The sequence below is a fragment of the Cherax quadricarinatus genome, chromosome 68, assembly GCF_038502225.1.
Source record: "Cherax quadricarinatus isolate ZL_2023a chromosome 68, ASM3850222v1, whole genome shotgun sequence".
In the NCBI taxonomy this organism is placed as follows: domain Eukaryota; kingdom Metazoa; phylum Arthropoda; class Malacostraca; order Decapoda; family Parastacidae; genus Cherax; species Cherax quadricarinatus.
This window is the reverse complement of record NC_091359.1, coordinates 10,211,413-10,230,526: the sequence shown is the minus strand read 5'-3', so window position 1 is coordinate 10,230,526 and position 19,114 is coordinate 10,211,413. Positions and strand designations below refer to the sequence as shown.

At 38.6% G+C, this 19,114-nt stretch overlaps 1 protein-coding gene across 2 annotated transcripts in view; it reads left to right on the top strand.

The window, feature by feature from the left end:
- Nucleotides 1-19,114, top strand: part of LOC128697761 (uncharacterized) — a 201,383-nt gene that overhangs the window by 163,222 nt on the left and 19,047 nt on the right. For both annotated transcript variants that reach the window (XM_070099669.1, XM_070099668.1), the window contains exons 40-44: nt 1,106-1,215; nt 8,098-8,227; nt 10,064-10,334; nt 11,799-12,020; nt 12,423-12,591. In XM_070099669.1, coding sequence (XP_069955770.1) covers nt 1,106-1,215; nt 8,098-8,227; nt 10,064-10,334; nt 11,799-12,020; nt 12,423-12,591 — 902 coding nt within the window. The remainder of the gene's footprint in view (nt 1-1,105; nt 1,216-8,097; nt 8,228-10,063; nt 10,335-11,798; nt 12,021-12,422; nt 12,592-19,114) is intronic.

Here is a 19,114-nt window from a genome sequence, read left to right as displayed (position 1 = left end):
CAGGATTTGTTTTATGTGGTACACACATACCACATAGATGTATTCTCTCATATCTAGGCCCAAATTTACTACTCACAGCTTATCAGAGTGAGCTAAGCTCATGAGGTAGATCTACGGTTTGGACTCTCAACTCAAAGCCGTAGAACTACGGCACGGACCCTGAAAGGGTTAAGATTTGCTTAAAATGGGACACAGCATTGTCATTGAACATGTTGCTGACATGGCTTGCAACAGCTTTGTTAGGTTGATATTTCTCCACAAAACTTTGCACCTCACTCCACTTTGCACAAATGTCCTTAACCCGTAAACAGTTTTTTCAACATTTGAAAGCATGTAAAAAAAGTAGATCTTCTCTTTGTTTTTTTACATTTGAAAATGTGTAAAAAAACTTTGATCTACTTTTTTTTTTGTTATATTTGAAAATATGTAAAAAAACGTAGATCTACTTTTGTAGCACTACACATGTGAACGTAGATCTGCTTGGACTGTTTACGGGTTAAATGCTGAAGAAGGCACATTCTCCCCTCTCTCTTCCTCCTCCTCTGAAGCAATTTCCTCAGTTAAGGTCTGTTGCTGTTCCAGATGAAGGTCTTGCAAGTACAAAAACAATGGATTATTACGAAATGTTTCAGAGGAATGCGTGGAGTACTGCTCACTGAACAAGTAACAAAGGCAGACTGAGTCATGAACGTACAAACGGCTGTGTCCTGCGGGCAGGCGGACATGTCTGGTATGGATGATTTCTGAGTGGATGTACAAAAACAGAGAAAATTTTGCTGAAAATTGTGGTCAAAAACTGAATTATACGATAACCAGACCCGATGAAAACTGGGGTTCCACTGTAATTTATTTCTTTTCTGCAGTTTACAGGTTTACAGGTAATGTAGTTTACATATAATAAGATATTGTTAGACTCAAAAGAAACCCACTAGCACTATAAGCTCTGGCAAGTTCAGACTGGCAATCCAAACATTGCATTGTACACTAATTAGCTTTTATTTAAATAATCTTTTAGTCTTTGTAGTTCCTTATTATGGAATATAACTGCATATCTTATTTGTTTGTATTGATTTTTCCTTAGCATAACATAAGATCTAATTTTCAGACCTACACCAATGGTGATCACTCAGGTGTGAAGTTGGATGGTCTGCTGGTGACTTGCAACAAAGTGTACCAAGGTTGTTCCATCACAGTCTCCGGGAAATACTTCGGCAGGTGAGTACTCATTCTCAAAAATTATGTAGTGTCCAACTGAAATAAGTAAAACCAACCCTTAACTATTAATTACAAGTAATACAGTTTTATTTTGTTGCTAAATGTAATGCAGTATAAGCCAAAAATTATTATAAGGAAAGCACTGTTTTCATTCAGTGGGGCAGCACCAGCTGCTGGTGACATGATGGGCATGATGCCTTAAAGCTGCATGTGGATTCAGTTTCAATAGATGGACCAAAATTTAAGCCTGAACTGCAAGACCATATTATTTTCAGAGTACCACAGCAGACTTTTTTCTCTCCAAACTATTGGAGTCCAAATATACAATTGTCGGTTAAACAGTAATGTGTTAACCAGTGAAAATTAGTTTTTGTTATGTCTGGGAATTTATGCAAATTTTAATGTTTTCATAACTAGAATAGGTAGTAGGTTGGTAGACAGCAACCACTCAGGGAAGTACTACCGTCCTGCCAGATGACTGTGAAACAAAAACCTGTAATTGTTTTGCATGATGGTAGGATTGCTGGTTTCTTTTTCTGTCTCATAAACACGCTAAGATAACAGGGATATCTTGCTACTCCTACTAACACTTTGGTCACACTTCACAGACACGCACATGCATATATATATATACATACATCTAGGTTTTTCTCCTTTTTCTAAATAGCTCTTGTTCTTTTTTATTTCTTCTATTGTCCATGGGGAAGTGGAAAAGAATCTTTCCTCCGTAAGCCATGCGTGTCGTATGAGGCGACTAAAATGCCGGGAGCAATGGGCTAGTAACCCCTTCTCCTGTATACAATTACTAAAAAAGAGAAGAAGAAAAACTTTATAAAACTGGGTTGCTTAAATGTGCGTGGATGTAGTGCGGATGACAAGAAACAGATGATTGCTGATGTTATGAATGAAAAGAAGTTGGATGTCCTGGCCCTAAGCGAAACAAAGCTGAAGGGGGTAGGAGAGTTTCAGTGGGGGGAAATAAATGGGATTAAATCTGGAGTATCTGAGAGAGTTAGAGCAAAGGAAGGGGTAGCAGTAATGTTAAATGATCAGTTATGGAAGGAGAAAAGAGAATATGAATGTGTAAATTCAAGAATTATGTGGATTAAAGTAAAGGTTGGATGCGAGAAGTGGGTCATAATAAGCGTGTATGCACCTGGAGAAGAGAGGAATGCAGAGGAGAGAGAGAGATTTTGGGAGATGTTAAGTGAATGTATAGGAGGCTTTGAACCAAGTGAGAGAGTAATTGTGGTAGGGGACCTGAATGCTAAAGTAGGAGAAACTTTTAGAGAGGGTGTGGTAGGTAAGTTTGGGGTGCCAGGTGTAAATGATAATGGGAGCCCTTTGATTGAACTTTGTATAGAAAGGGGTTTAGTTATAGGTAATACATATTTTAAGAAAAAGAGGATAAATAAGTATACACGATATGATGTAGGGCGAAATGACAGTAGTTTGTTGGATTATGTATTGGTAGATAAAAGACTGTTGAGTAGACTTCAGGATGTACATGTTTATAGAGGGGCCACAGATATATCAGATCACTTTCTAGTTGTAGCTACACTGAGAGTAAAAGGTAGATGGGATACAAGGAGAATAGAAGCATCAGGGAAGAGAGAGGTGAAGGTTTATAAACTAAAAGAGGAGGCAGTTAGGGTAAGATATAAACAGCTATTGGAGGATAGATGGGCTAATGAGAGCATAGGCAATGGGGTCGAAGAGGTATGGGGTAGGTTTAAAAATGTAGTGTTAGAGTCTTCAGCAGAAGTTTGTGGTTACAGGAAAGTGGGTGCAGGAGGGAAGAGGAGCGATTGGTGGAATGATGATGTAAAGAGAGTAGTAAGGGAGAAAAAGTTAGCATATGAGAAGTTTTTACAAAGTAGAAGTGATGCAAGGAGGGAAGAGTATATGGAGAAAAAGAGAGAGGTTAAGAGAGTGGTGAAGCAATGTAAAAAGAGAGCAAATGAGAGAGTGGGTGAGATGTTATCAACAAATTTTGTTGAAAATAAGAAAAAGTTTTGGAGTGAGATTAACAAGTTAAGAAAGCCTAGAGAACAAATGGATTTGTCAGTTAAAAATAGGAGAGGAGAGTTATTAAATGGAGAGTTAGAGGTATTGGGAAGATGGAAGGAATATTTTGAGGAATTGTTAAATGTTGATGAAGATAGGGAAGCTGTGATTTCGTGTATAGGGCAAGGAGGAATAACATCTTGTAGGAGTGAGGAAGAGCCAGTTGTGAGTGTGGGGGAAGTTCGTGAGGCAGTAGGTAAAATGAAAGGGGGTAAGGCAGCCGGGATTGATGGGATAAAGATAGAAATGTTAAAAGCAGGTGGGGATATAGTTTTGGAGTGGTTGGTGCAATTGTTTAATAAATGTATGGAAGAGGGTAAGGTACCTAGGGATTGGCAGAGAGCATGCATAGTTCCTTTGTATAAAGGCAAAGGGGATAAAAGAGAGTGCAAAAATTATAGGGGGATAAGTCTGTTGAGTGTACCTGGTAAAGTGTATGGTAGAGTTATAATTGAAAGAATTAAGAGTAAGACGGAGAATAGGATAGCAGATGAACAAGGAGGCTTTAGGAAAGGTAGGGGGTGTGTGGACCAGGTGTTTACAGTGAAACATATAAGTGAACAGTATTTAGATAAGGCTAAAGAGGTCTTTGTGGCATTTATGGATTTGGAAAAGGCGTATGACAGGGTGGATAGGGGGGCAATGTGGCAGATGTTGCAAGTGTATGGTGTAGGAGGTAGGTTACTGAAAGCAGTGAAGAGTTTTTACGAGGATAGTGAGGCTCAAGTTAGAGTATGTAGGAAAGAGGGAAATTTTTTCCCAGTAAAAGTAGGCCTTAGACAAGGATGTGTGATGTCACCGTGGTTGTTTAATATATTTATAGATGGGGTTGTAAGAGAAGTAAATGCGAGGGTCTTGGCAAGAGGCGTGGAGTTAAAAGATAAAGAATCACACACAAAGTGGGAGTTGTCACAGCTGCTCTTTGCTGATGACACTGTGCTCTTGGGAGATTCTGAAGAGAAGTTGCAGAGATTGGTGGATGAATTTGGTAGGGTGTGCAAAAGAAGAAAATTAAAGGTGAATACAGGAAAGAGTAAGGTTATGAGGATAACAAAAAGATTAGGTGATGAAAGATTGAATATCAGATTGGAGGGAGAGAGTATGGAGGAGGTGAACGTATTCAGATATTTGGGAGTGGACGTGTCAGCGGATGGGTCTATGAAAGATGAGGTGAATCATAGAATTGATGAGGGAAAAAGAGTGAGTGGTGCACTTAGGAGTCTGTGGAGACAAAGAACTTTGTCCTTGGAGGCAAAGAGGGGAATGTATGAGAGTATAGTTTTACCAACGCTCTTATATGGGTGTGAAGCGTGGGTGATGAATGTTGCAGCGAGGAGAAGGCTGGAGGCAGTGGAGATGTCATGTCTGAGGGCAATGTGTGGTGTGAATATAATGCAGAGAATTCGTAGTTTGGAAGTTAGGAGGAGGTGCGGGATTACCAAAACTGTTGTCCAGAGGGCTGAGGAAGGGTTGTTGAGGTGGTTCGGACATGTAGAGAGAATGGAGCGAAACAGAATGACTTCAAGAGTGTATCAGTCTGTAGTGGAAGGAAGGCGGGGTAGGGGTCGGCCAAGGAAGGGTTGGAGGGAGGGGGTAAAGGAGGTTTTGTGTGCGAGGGGCTTGGACTTCCAGCAGGCATGCTTGAGCGTGTTTGATAGGAGTGAATGGAGACAAATGGTTTTTAATACTTGACGTGCTGTTGGAGTGTGAGCAAAGTAACATTTATGAAGGGATTCAGGGAAACCGGCAGGCCGGACTTGAGTCCTGGAGATGGGAAGTACAGTGCCTGCACTCTGAAGGAGGGGTGTTAATGTTGCAGTTTAAAAACTGTAGTGTAAAGCACCCTTCTGGCAAGACAGTGATGGAGTGAATGATGGTGAAAGTTTTTCTTTTTCGGGCCACCCTGCCTTGGTGGGAATCGGCCGGTGTGATAAAAAAAAAAAAAAAAAAAAAAAAATAGTAAAAAAGAAATAAAAAACACAGGGCAGCAAGTGCTTCTCCTGTTTTAGAATATGTAGCTTTGTTGCTAATTTTGGATAGTCATGATTGCTGAAACTTTAATTACAGTTACATCTTTCATGTGGAGAGAAAAAAATTTTGATGTATGAGAGTACTCTTGCTTGGTGTCACTGGTCTAACATTCAAACATGTATGTAAAGTACAGTATGTTGATGAAAATGCCGAGAAGGTAGTCCCATATTAAATCTGTTGTACCTCATGTAATATACTTTGCAATAAGAGTTGAATATTAAGGTTAGATATGAGGTAATATATAAAGCTGTAGTGGAAGGAAGGTGGGGTTGGGGTCATCCTAGGAAAGGGTTGGAGGGAGGAGGTAAAGGAAGTTTTGTGTGCGAGAGGCTTAGACTTCCAGAAGGTGTGCATGAGCATGTTAGATAGGAGAGTGGAGGCAAATGGTTTTTATGATGTGATGTGCTGTTGGAGTGTGAACAAAGTAACATTTATGAAGGGATTCAAGGAAACTGGTTAGCTGGACTTAAGTCCTGGAGGTGCAAAGTATAGTGCTTGCTCTCTGAAGGAGGGGTGGAGATATGTTGCAATTTTTGTCAACTGTAGTATCAGTACACCTTTGGAAAGACAGTCAAATCAAATCGTATCAAAACTATTTCATTGCTAAGGTTACAATGTGTGTTTACATTTCATAATTTGATTGCTACAAAGAAAGCTACTATCATGCTGAGGCATTTCGGACAGACTTAACCTAATACTTAACCCCCTCAGGGTCCAAGGCCAAAATCTGAAGTGGTGCCCCAGTGTCCAAGAATTTAAAAAAAAAAAAAATTATTTTTTCTTATGAAATGGTAGAGAATCTTTTTGTGAAGGTAATAAAGCAAAAAGTACGAAATTTGATGGAAAATTGATGAAATTATGCTCTCGCGAATTTTGATGTGTCGGCGATATTTATGAATCGGCGATTTTGCCGACTTTGACTCCCATTTTAGGCCAATTACATTATTCCAGATGACCAAATTCTTAGCTATTTCACTAGTATTACTTCTGTTCTATCGATTGAGCACATGAAATTGCCAAGTCAACTGTTTCAACTACAAAATAAAGCGATCGGAAATTGGTAATTTGGCCAATTTAACACAAAGTTCAAAATATTCCAATTTCAAAATAGGGTCCAGAATAAACAATGTAGGTATTCCTGGCACTAAACTAACATTTCCTCTTCTTTTTTTTTTTTTTTTTTTTTTACACAGGATTTGACAAGGTTAAGGATCCCTACCCTTATTGACAAGCTATTTACAGATTAAGGATTCCTAACTTTATTGGCAAGCTAAGAGCTGTTACCTACATCAGCTCATTTGAAAGCATTTTTATTGTTATGAGACGTACAAGTAGGGAACAGGATGAAGTTGGAGCCATCTGTGGGCCAGCATTTTCATTTGATCAACTGACTTTATCTCATTCATTAGTTATGTTTAGAGGCTTTACAAATAAATTCCATTTTGATTTTTTAATCACATAATGAATTTTTATTCACACCAAAAAATAGAAGATTTACTGTTATGCAATATTGTAATAATTGTACAAATATCATCACCACATTTGTGAATGTATATTAGACCCACCAGCTGGCATGTATTAGACGTGTTAGGTCGTTTGTTTACTCTTGAACATCGGCAAAAATTTAACATTTCCGCTACTTTGAGCTCAGTTTCAAGCCATTTCCAGTGCTAAAACCAATGAAAATCATCTCTATTTCTGTAATATGTCTTCCATTCTATCAAATGAGACCAAGAAATCGCAAATACAACTATAAAAAACATACAAAAAAACACTGCAAAGTCGCTGTTTTAATCGAAAATCATGGTCTCAGTTTTTTCTCTCATTATACACAGTGTGCTGCAGGATTTATTTTATGTGGTGCACACATACCACATAGATGTATTCTCTCATATCTAGGCCCAAATGTACCACTCACAGTTTATCAGAGTGAGCTGAGCTCATGGCGTAGATCTACGGTTTGGACCCTGAGCGTAAAGCCGTAGATCTACAGGACGGACCCTGAAAGGGTTAAAGACTACTTAAGTCTAGACAGGTGAAGAGTGGTTGATTACAAATATTCAATATTTTACTCTATTATTAATATGAGGTAGTACAATTTATGATAAACATACATTTCAAGTGTGTAGTTAAGTTTGTTTACTCTGTTATTAATATGAGGCGGTACAAGTGAATGATGGTGAAAGTCTTTCTTCTTTTTTGGATCTCACTGCCTTGGTGGGAAACAGCTGTGTTAATAAATAATATACTGTAAGATTATTTATAAAGAAATAAGTAAAAAAAATTCCTATCAGCTTGATTTGGATAGTCTTTTTACCAGCATGAAGGCACTTCCCTTAAAGAATATCTTTTGTTGTTTATCTTTTCTAGTATTCACATGGTCACAAAGTTAGTTAATTTGGGATATTAACTGTTCGGAGGAAGATCTAAATTGTCATGTCTGCACAGACACTGTACTTCCCAACTCCAGGACTCGAGTACGACTAACCAGTTTTCCTGAATCCCTTCACAAAATATTACCTTGCTCACAGTCTAACAGCACTTCAGGTCCCAAAAACCATTTGTCTCCACTCACTCCTATCTAACGCACTCACACATGCCTGCTGTATGTCCAAACCTCTTGGACACAAAACCACTTTTACTCCCTCCCTCCCTCCCTTGTATTTAATATTAAATGTTTATTTTATTTCAGTTATATTTTGTTTATAGATAATGTAACATTGTAATAAGTGTTAATTTTTATGGATAGTGTAGCACTGTAATGAGTTTTAATGTTGTGAACAGATTGGCAGGTCTCTTGGGTAACTATAACTATGAGCCATCAGACGACACTCGGGGTCCTGATGGATCACGTACTTACAATGCTGCTCACCTGGCCACGCAATGGGCACTCTCTTCCACACCTTGTTATCAAGTAAGAGCTTATATTTACAGTGTGAAATATGCAGAAACAGGTATCATATTGTATGTGATATGCTTCATTTTGCTACTAGCAGTATCCCCCTGTATCCACAGAGGGATACATTCCAAGCTCTAACGTGGATACCCGAAACTGAGGATAGTACATAACCCTATATATAAGTCCAGGTAAACATACTTTTTTTTTTCAACAAACAGGCCATATCCCACCGAGGTAGGGTGACCTCTAAACAAAAACAAAAGTTTCTCTTTTTAAATTTAATTATACAGGAGAAGGGGCTACTACCCCTTCCTCCCGGCATTTTAGTCACCTCTTACAACACACATGGTTTACAGAGGAAGAATTCTATTCCACTTCCCCATGGAGATAAGAGGAAATAAACAAGAAGAAGAACTAGTAAGAAAATAGAAGAAAACCCAGAGGGGTTTGTGTATACATATGCTTGTACATGCATGTGTAGTGTGACCCTAGTTTAAGTAGAAGTAGCAAGACATACCTGAAATCTTGCATGTTTGTGAGACAGAAAAAAGACACCAGCAATCCTACCATCATGTAAAACAATTACAGGTTTACATTTCACACTCACTTGGCAGGATGGTAGTGCTTTCTGTCTACCAACCTACTACCCAGGGTTTACATACATACCTATGATCAAGTTTAATTGATAAATTACTCGCAATAAATCGAGAATTAGCACTTTTTCACTGATGGGAAGTGCTTCACCTCTTCTCTCAGTCTTTGAAGAATTCCATCATCACTACTTTTGTGCTTTGGTGTCATTATTAAGCAGAATTAAGGGTTATTTTGAGCCATGGTAAACCATGGATAACTGAAGCAGTGGAAACTGAATTCATGGATACAGGGGTTCTACTGTACTAGGAAACTAAAGAGTTTTGATTGGGCATAAGATACGGAATACCACTTCATAGGAAAATAATGGCTTTCTTGGAGAGCTTATTGAAAATATATGAAAGTGGGTAAATGAAGCAGATAAAAGAGCATTCTACCCTCTGTTTGTAGTATGTTCATTATTGTTAAAGCATACACCAACAAGGATGTATAGAAATTAAATATTTTTTATATACTGTATGTATTTGGAGTTTCTGTATTGACTCAAGCAGAGATACGAATAGATTATTCCAGAGTATAGAGTTTGTGTGGTGGAGTTTGGGCACACAGTAAATCTGTGAGGGGTTGTCTGGTTGTTACTTTATTAGGTTTAATGTATATCAACTGCACAGTTCTCATGAAGACTGAAATTTTCCTGTATGCCACCCATGAAGAATAGTGTGATCCTTAAAATAGGCATTAAAATAAATGCATTTTATACACCTTAAATTTTTTTAAAGAATGCTCACTTTCTTTGTGTGCTGAATTTGAGTGTTGATCTAGATGTAGGCCCATTAATGTTCCTCCACTCTCTTTCTGTTTTATCATTATTTATTGATATTAATATGGTTAGTTGTTTCACTTCCAGATATGTATTATGTACTAGATTTCTCATTGTTTAGTGTGAGCTCTTTGACTGTCATCTACTTGAATGTTTTTTTTAGTTCATTGTTTACTCATATAATTGTTACCTGCTATCATTCATTAAATATTACACATTATTATTATAATCATAACTAAGTGCAAAACCCACAAGGGTCATACAGAAATTACTACAAATAAAGTACGTAATGTTTTGTCTTTTACTATTTTTCGTCTGATTAAATGTCACCATTTGACAGAAAATATTTAAAAAAATTAATCCTTTAATCTACCTTAGACATCTATGTAATAGTAAAATAGTATAAAATATTGCAGAATCTCATTCATTTTAATAATCAGGCAAACCAGGCAGTGAAAATGGAGGATGTAAGTGCAGCTGAAGGCGTGGATGAATGTGCACAGCTTTTCCTGCGCTCGGCCAGTCCCTTCAGCACATGCTACTTTCTGGTGGATCCAAAGCCATACTTCTGGCACTGTATTAACAGCCATAATCAGCTGCAGTTTGGGAATGATGAGGGGGGCAATTTTTCATGTAAGGCAGCAGCCTCATACCATACTCAGTGCCTGGCCCAGGGAGTTCACGTGCCCTCACCACACCACTGTTACACTGGTAAGTTGTTATTACCTGTGCACAAATTTCGCATAATATTACAAGGCTGTTAAACAGTTGTCTGGCTGGATTGCTGGTCATTTTTTCTAATGATAATATAAGATGACATATAAATCTTATAAAAAAAATTTACATTAAGTATACAAGTATCATGACCTTTTCCTGTATGATTCTTGAGTTTTTATTCCTATTTTATTTCATTTCCAATTTTCTGACACCAGGCAGTAGGGTCAGTGATCTCCAGAACCATTAGCATACTTAACCTAAGCTGTAGAATGTAGGCTGAATTGCTAGTTTAACCCTTTCAGGGTCCATGCCGTAGTTCTACGGCTTGGAGTTGAGGGTCCAAACCGTAGATCTACACCATGAGCTCAGCTCACTCTGATAAGCTGTGAGCTGTAAATTTGGGCCTAGATATGAGAGAATACATCTATGTGGTATGTGTTCACCACATAAAACAAATCCTGCAGCACACAGTGCATAATGAGAGAAAAAACTGAGACCGTAATTTTCGATTTAAACAGCGAATTTGCAGGGTTTTTTCGTATGTTTTTTATAGTTGTATTTGCAATTTCTTGGTCTCATTTGATATAATGGAAGATATATTACAGAAATAGAGATGGTTTTGATTGGTTTTAGTACTGGAAATGGCTTGAAACTGAGCTCAAAGTAGCAGAAATGTTAAATTTTTGCTGATGTTCAAGAGTAAACAAATGACCTCACACGTCTAATACATGCCAGCTGGTGGGTCTGATATACATTCACAAATGTGGTGATGATATTTATACAATTATTACAATATTGCATAACAGTAAATGTTCTATTTTTTGGTTTGAATAAAAATTCATTATGTGAATAAAAAATCAAAATGGAATTCATTTGTAAAGCCTGAAAATGTAACTATTGAACAGAGGAAATGTTAGTTTAGTGCCAGGAATGCTTGCATTGTTTATCCTGGACCCTATTTTGAAATTGGAATATTTTGAACTTTGCATTAAATTGGCCAAATTACCAATTTCCGATCACTTTATTTTGTAGTTGAAACAGTTGACTTCGCAATTTTTTGTGCTCAATCGATAGAATAGAAGTAATACTAGTGAAATAACTAAGAATTTGGTCGACTGGAATAATGTAATTGGCCAAAAATGGAAGTCAAAGTTGGCAAAATCACCGATGCGTAAATATCGCTGACACATCAAAATTCACAGGAGCATAATTTCGTCAGTTTTCCATCAAATTTTGTACTTTTTATTTTATTACCTTCAGAAAAAGATTCTCTGCCATTTCATAAGAAAAATAAAAATTTTTTTTTTTTAAATTCTTGGACCCTGGTGCACCTTTTGAAATTTGGCCTCTGGACGCTGACTGGCAGACACTAGACTTTCATTATTGGTAATCGCAATAAAATTAATATTTTAGAACTTGTCCATACAGAATATGCAATAAATTTATTATTTTTCACAGAAGAGAAAGCAGTGACGGTGAGAAAAATGGCTGCAGTACCTAGAGGAACATGTGATGTGAATGGTGAGACAGTACCTGCTGGCTGGATGCACATGTACCAAGCACATGCTGAGGGATCAGCTGACATTGTCCTCATAGTTGAACTAGCTAATTGCAACAAGGACAGAAATCTGCAGCAACTTCTAAAGCTTGTGAAAGTACAGCTAAGAAAATCTGGAATTAGTAAGTTACTACATATACTGAAATGCTTCCAGTTTCTTTAGCTGATAGTAAGATCCCCAATACTTAATGATCTGATTAACTGAACATTGCAACATATAAAAATAAAGTAACAGCATTGAAGATCAACTATATCATTATCATATTATCATTATTAATCATCACTATTGTCATTAATGTTTCACCTTCACCATTTTTCTACTGACATTTTAACACGGATAGATATAAAGACAATCATAGGCTATCTATGCCCTCTAGGGAAAAGGAGAATTAAAAGCATAGGGCAGACATTCAGCATCCTCAAAGCCTAGAAAGCATAGTATTACAAAGTACTGTACTGCATATCTGAAAGAAAAGGTAGGCATGAAAAAATTTAACTGGTATTACATTGGCCTATTATTGCAGGTGATGTGCGATATGCTCTGATAACTGTCCAAGGAGAAACTATCTCACCTGTCTCGCCTTTCATGAATGACGAAGATATGTCAACACTTCTTGGTACTCTTGTTTTGGAAGGCCCCAAAGTTGACACTGGTGGGGCAGCAGCTGTTATATCTGCAGCTAAAAATAGCAGGTACTTTTTTTTTTTTTTTAACAAGTCTGCCGTCTCCCACCGAGGCAGGGTGACCCAAAAAGAAAGAAAATCCCCAAAAAAGAAAATACTTTCATCATCATTCAACACTTTCACCTCACTCGCACATAATCACTGTTTTTGCAGAGGTGATCAGAATACAACAGTTTAGAAGTATATGCGTATAAAGATACACATATCCCTCCAAACTGCCAAAATCCCAAACCCCTCCTTTAAATTGCAGGCATTGTACTTCCCATTTCCAGGACTCAAGTCCAGCTATATAAAATAACAGGTTTCCCTGAATCCCTTCACTAAATATTACCCTGCTCGCACTCCAACAGCTCCTCAGGTCCCAAATACTATTCGTCTCCATTCACTCCTATCTAACACGCTCATGCACGCTTGCTGGAAGTCCAAGCCCCTCGCCCACAAAACCTCCTTTACTCCCTCCCTCCAGCCTTTTTGAGGATGACCCCTACCTCACCTTCCTTCCCCTTTAGATTTATATGCTCTCCATGTCATTTATACCTTGATCCATTCTCTCTAAATGACCAAACCACCTCAACAACCCCTCTTCAGCCCTCTGACTAATACTTTTATTAACTCCACACCTAATTTCCACACTCCGAATTTTCTGCATAATACAGTGGACCCCCGGTTTACGATATTATTTCATTCCAGAAGTATGTTCAGGTGCCAGTACTGACCGAATTTGTTCCCATAAGGAATATTGTGAATTAGATTAATCCATTTCAGACCCCCAAACATACAGATACAAATGCACTTACATAAATACACTTACATAATTGGTCGCATTGGGAGCTGATCGTAAACCGGGGGTCCACTGTATTTACACCACACATTGCCCTTAGACAGGACATCTGCGCTGCCTCCTTGCTGATGATGGTGATAATTTTATGACTTGACATTCTGTTGGAGTGTGAGCAAGGTAACATTTATGAAGGGATTTAGGGAAACTGGTTAGCCAGACTTGATCCTTGAGGTGGGAAGTATGGTGCCTGCGCTCTGTAGGAGAGGTGTTGATATTGGCAGTTTCGAACTGTAGTATTGGCACCTTTCAGGCCAGACAGTGATGGAGTGAATGATAGTGAAAGAATTTCATTGTTTTTTGGGTTACCCTTCCTTGGTGGGAGACAGCAGGTTTGTTGGAAAAATATATAAAAATCTTAATAATATTAATCATCTGTAGTAAAGGGAAGGTGGGATAGGGGTCGACCTAGGAAAGGACGGAAGGAGGTGGTAAAGAAGGTTTTGTGTGCAGAGGGCTTGTGCATCCAGCAGGCATGTGTGAGTGTGTTAGATAGGAGCAAGTGGAGGCATATGACTTTTGGGGCTTGATGAGCTGCTGGAGAAGAAGTGTAGAGAAAGTAGCTAGCTATACTTCAGTCCTGGAGGTGGGAAGTACAGTGCTTGCGCTCTAAAGGAGGGGTAGGGATATTTTTTGTTTGGAGGAACATCTGAACTGTCATATCTACATGCCTTTGGCAAGACAATGATAGTGTGAATAATGATGAAAGTTTGTTTTTTGGGTGACCCAACCTCAGTGGGAGCTGGCCAATGTGATTAAAAAAAGAGAATCTACTTAGTAATAATTATTACTAAGTAGATTATTACATTACAGTGGTACCTCAGGATTCGAACAGCTCAAAACTCAAACATTGTGGAAGTGTATTTATGTAAGTGCTTTTGTAAGTGTATTTTTGGGGGTCTGAAACAGATTAATCCAATTTACATTATTCCTTATGGGAACAAATTCGTTCTGTATCGGCAGTCGAACAGCCTTCTGGAACAGATTAAGTTCGTATCCCAAGGTACCACTGTATTATTATTATTATTATTCTTTCAACAAACCAGCCATATCCCACCAAGGCAGGGTGGCCCAAAAAGGAAAACGAAGTTTCTCTTTTTAAATTTAGTAATTTATACAGGAGAAGGGGTTACTAGCCCCTTGCTCTCGGCATTTTAGTCACCTCTTACAACACACATGGCTTACGGAGGAAGAATTCTGTTCCACTTCCCCATGGAGATAAGAGGAAATAAACAAGAACAAGAACTAGAAAGAAAATAGAAGAAAACCCAGAGGGGTGTGTATATATATGTTTGTACATGTATGTGTAGTATGACCAAAGTGTAAGTAGAAGTAGCAAGACATACCTGAAATCTTGCATGTTTATGAGACAGAAAAAAGACACCAGCAATCCTACCATCATGTAAAACATTTACAGGTTTTGTTTTACACTTACTTGGCAAGATGGTAGTACCTCCCTGGGTGGTTACTGTCTACCAACCTACTACCTACTGTATTATTATTATTATTATTATTATTACACCTACCATCTGACTTACGACCGAGTTCGGTTCCGAGAAACCGGTCGTAAATTGAAATGGTCGTAAGTCGAACTTTACTACTGAATATCAACAAAACATTTTTCTAATGACTTTATTTTATTGTTTTATTTTGGTATTTCATGTTTTACTTTACTTTTTATGTTGTTAGTACTGTATTTTATACTGTAAGGTTTAGGATAAACACTGTGTACAACACAAATAGTTGTTTATTTCCCAGAAATTTGGCATTAAAAACACGGTCGTAAGTCGAGTGGTCGTAAGTCGAGCAGGTCGTAAGTCAGATGGTAGGTGTATTGGTGGAATGATGAAGTAAAGGGTGTGATAAAAGAGAAAAAGTTAGCTTATGAGAGGTTTTTACAAAGCAGAAGTGTTATAAGAAGAGCAGAGTATATGGAGAGTAAAAGAAAGGTGAAGAGAGTGGTGAGAGAGTGCAAAAGGAGAGCAGATGATAGAGTGGGAGAGGCACTGTCAAGAAATTTTAATGAAAATAAGGAAAAATTTTGGAGTGAGTTAAACAAGTTAAGAAAGCCTAGGGAAAGTATGGATTTGTCAGTTAAAAACAGAGTAGGGGAGTTAGTAGATGGGGAGAGGGAGGTATTAGGTAGATGGTGAGAATATTTTGAGGAACTTTTAAATGTTGAGGAAGAAAGGGAGATGGTAATTTCATGCACTGGTCAGGGAGGTATACCATCTTTTAGGAGTGAAGAAGAGCAGAATGTAAGTGTGGGGGAGGTACACGAGGCATTACGTAGAATGAAAGGGGGTAAAGCAGCTGGAACTGATGGGATCATGACAGAAATGTTAAAAGCAGGGGAGGTTATAGTGTTGGAGTGGTTGGTACTTTTGTTTAATAAATGTATGAAAGAGGGAAAGGTACCTAGGGATTGGCGGAGAGCATGTATAGTCCCTTTATATAAAGGGAAAGGGGACAAAGGAGGTTTCAGAGTGAGTAGGGGATGTGTAGATCAAGTGTTTACATTGAAGCATATATGTGAACTGTATTTAGATAAAGGTAGGGAAGTTTTTATTGCATTTATGGATTTAGAAAAGGCATATGATAGAGTCCTAGGTAGTAGGTTGGTAGACAGCAACCGCCCAGGGAGGTACTACCGTCCTGCCAAGTGAGTGTAAAACGAAAGCCTGTAATTGTTTTACATGATGGTAGGATTGCTGGTGTCCTTTTTTCTGTCTCATGAACATGCAAGTTTTCAGGTACGTCTTGCTACTTCTACTTACACTTAGGTCCCACTACACATACATGTACAAGCACATATATACACACCCCTCTGGGTTTTCTTCTATTTTCTTTCTAGTTCTTATTCTTGTTTATTTCCTCTTATCTCCATGGGGAAGTGGAACAGAATTCTTCCTCCGTAAGCCATGCGTGTTGTAAGAGGCGACTAAAATGCCGGGAGCAAGGGGCTAGTAACCTCTTCTCCTGTATATATTACTAAATGTAAAAGGAGAAACTTTCGTTTTTCCTTTTGGGCCACCCCGCCTCGGTGGGATACGGCCGGTGTGTTGAAAGAAAGAAGAATATGATAGAGTGGATAGGGGAGCAATGTGGCAGATGTTGCAAGTATATGGAATAGGTGGTAAGTTATTAAATGCTGTAAAGAGTTTTTATGAGGATAGTGAGGCTCAGGTTAGGGTGTGTAGAAGAGAGGGAGACTACTTCCTGGTAAAAGTAGGTCTTAGACAGGGATGTGTAATGTCACCATGGTTGTTTAATATATTTATAGATGGGGTTGTAAAAGAAGTAAATGCTAGGGTGTTCGGGAGAGGGGTGGGATTAAATTATGGGTAATCAAATTCAAAATGGGAATTAACACAGTTACTTTTTGCTGATGATACTGTGCTTATGGGAGATTCTGAAGAAAAATTGCAAAGGCTATTGGATGAGTTTGGGAATGTGTGTAAAGGTAGAAAGTTGAAAGTGAACATAGAAAAGAGTAAGGTGATGAGGGTATCAAATAATTTAGATAAAGAAAAATTGGATATCAAATTGGGGAGGAGGAGTATGGAAGAAGTGAATGTTTTCAGATACTTGGGAGTTGATGTGTCAACGGATGGATTTATGAAGGATGAGGTTAATCATAGAATTGATGAGGGAAAAAAGGTGAGTGGTGCATTGAGGTATATATGGAGTCAAAAAATGTTATCTATGGAGGCAAAGAAGGGAATGTATGAAAGTATAGTAGTACCAACACTCTTGTATGGGTGTGAAGCTTGGGTGGTAAATGCAGCAGCGAGGAGACGGTTGTAGGCAGTGGAGATGTCCTGTCTAAGGGCAATGTGTGGTGTAAATATTATGCAGAAAATTCGGAGTGTGGAAATTAGGAAAAGGTGTGGAGTTAATAAAAGTATTAGTCAGAGGGCAGAAGAGGGGTTGTTGAGGTGGTTTGGTCATTTAGAGAGAATGGATCAAAGTAGAAAGACATGGAAAGCATATAAATCTATAGGGGAAGGAAGGCGAGGTAGGAGTCGTCCTCGAAAGGGTTGGAGAGAGGCGGTAAAGGAGGTTTTGTGGGCAAGGGGCTTGGATTTCCAGCAAGCATGCGTGAGCATGTTAGATAGGACTGAATGGAGACGAATGGTACTTGGGACCTGACAATCTGTTGGAGTGTGAGCAGGGTAATATTTAGTGAAGGGATTCAGGGAAACCGGTTGTTTTCATATAGTCGGACTTGAGTCCTGGAAATGGGAAGTACAATGCCTGCACTTTAAAGGAGGGGTTTGGGATATTGGCAGTTTGGAGGGATATGTTGTGTATCTTTATACGTATATGCTTCTAAACTGTTGTATTCTGAGCACCTCTGCAAAAACAGTGATTATGTGTGAGTGTGGTGAAAGTGTTGAATGATGATGAAAGCATTTTCTTTTTGGGGATTTTCTTTCTTTTTTGGGTCACCCTGCCTCGGTGGGAGATGGCCGACTTGTTGAAAAAAAAAAAAAAATTGCTATTGCTATTTTTTTATCAAGTCAGTCGTCTCCCACCAAGGCAGGGTGACCCAAAAAGAAAGAAAAAATCTCCAAAAAGAAAATACTTTCATCATCATTCAACACTTTCACCTCACTCATACATAATCACTGTCTTCGCAGAAGTGCTCAGATACGACAGTTTAGAAGTCCCTCCAAACTGCCAATATCCCAAACTCCTCCTTTAAAGTGTAGGCATTGTACTTCCCATTTACAGGACTCAAGTCCAGCTAACCGGTTTCCCTGAATCCCTTCACAAATATTACCCTGCTCACACTCCAACAGCTCATCAGTTCCTAAAAACCATTCGACTCCATTCACTCCTATCTAACACGCTCACACATGCATGCTGGAAGTCCAAGCCCCTAGCCCATAAAACCTCCTTTACCCCCTCCCTCTAACCTTGTTGAGGACAACCCCTACCCCACCCTCCTTTCCCTACAGATTTATACGCTCCAAGTCATTCTACTTTGATCCATTCTCTCTAAATGACCAAACTACCTCAATAACCCGTCTTCAGCCCTCTGACTTATACTTTTAGTAGCTCCACACCTCCTCCTACTTTCCACACTCCGAATTCTCTGAATAATATTTACACCACACATTGCCCTTAGACTGGGCAGCTCCACTGCCTCCAGTTGCCTCCTTGCTGTAGCACTTGCAACCCAAGCTTCACACCCATACAAGAGTGTTTGTACCACTATACTTTTGTACATTCCCTTCTTTGCCTCCATGAGTAATGTTTTTTGTCTCTACAGATACCTCAACGCACCACCCACCTGTTTCCCTTCATCAATTCTGTGGTTAAGCTCATCCTTCATAAACCCATCCACTGACAAGTCAACTCCCAAATATCTGAAAACATTCACTTCTTCCATACTCCCTTTCTCCAGTGTGATATCCAATTTTTCTTTATCTAAATCGTTTGATACCCTCATCACCTTACTCTTATCTATGTTTACTGTCAACTCTTTACCTTTACACACCCTCCCAAACTCATCCACTAACCTTTGCAACTTTTTGTTTAGAATCTCCCGTAAGCACAGTATCATCAGCAAAAAATAACTGTGTCAACTCCCATTTTGTATTTGATTCCCCATAATTTAATCCCACTCCTCTCCCTAACACCCTAGCATTTACTTCTTTTACAACCCCATCTATAAATACATGTATA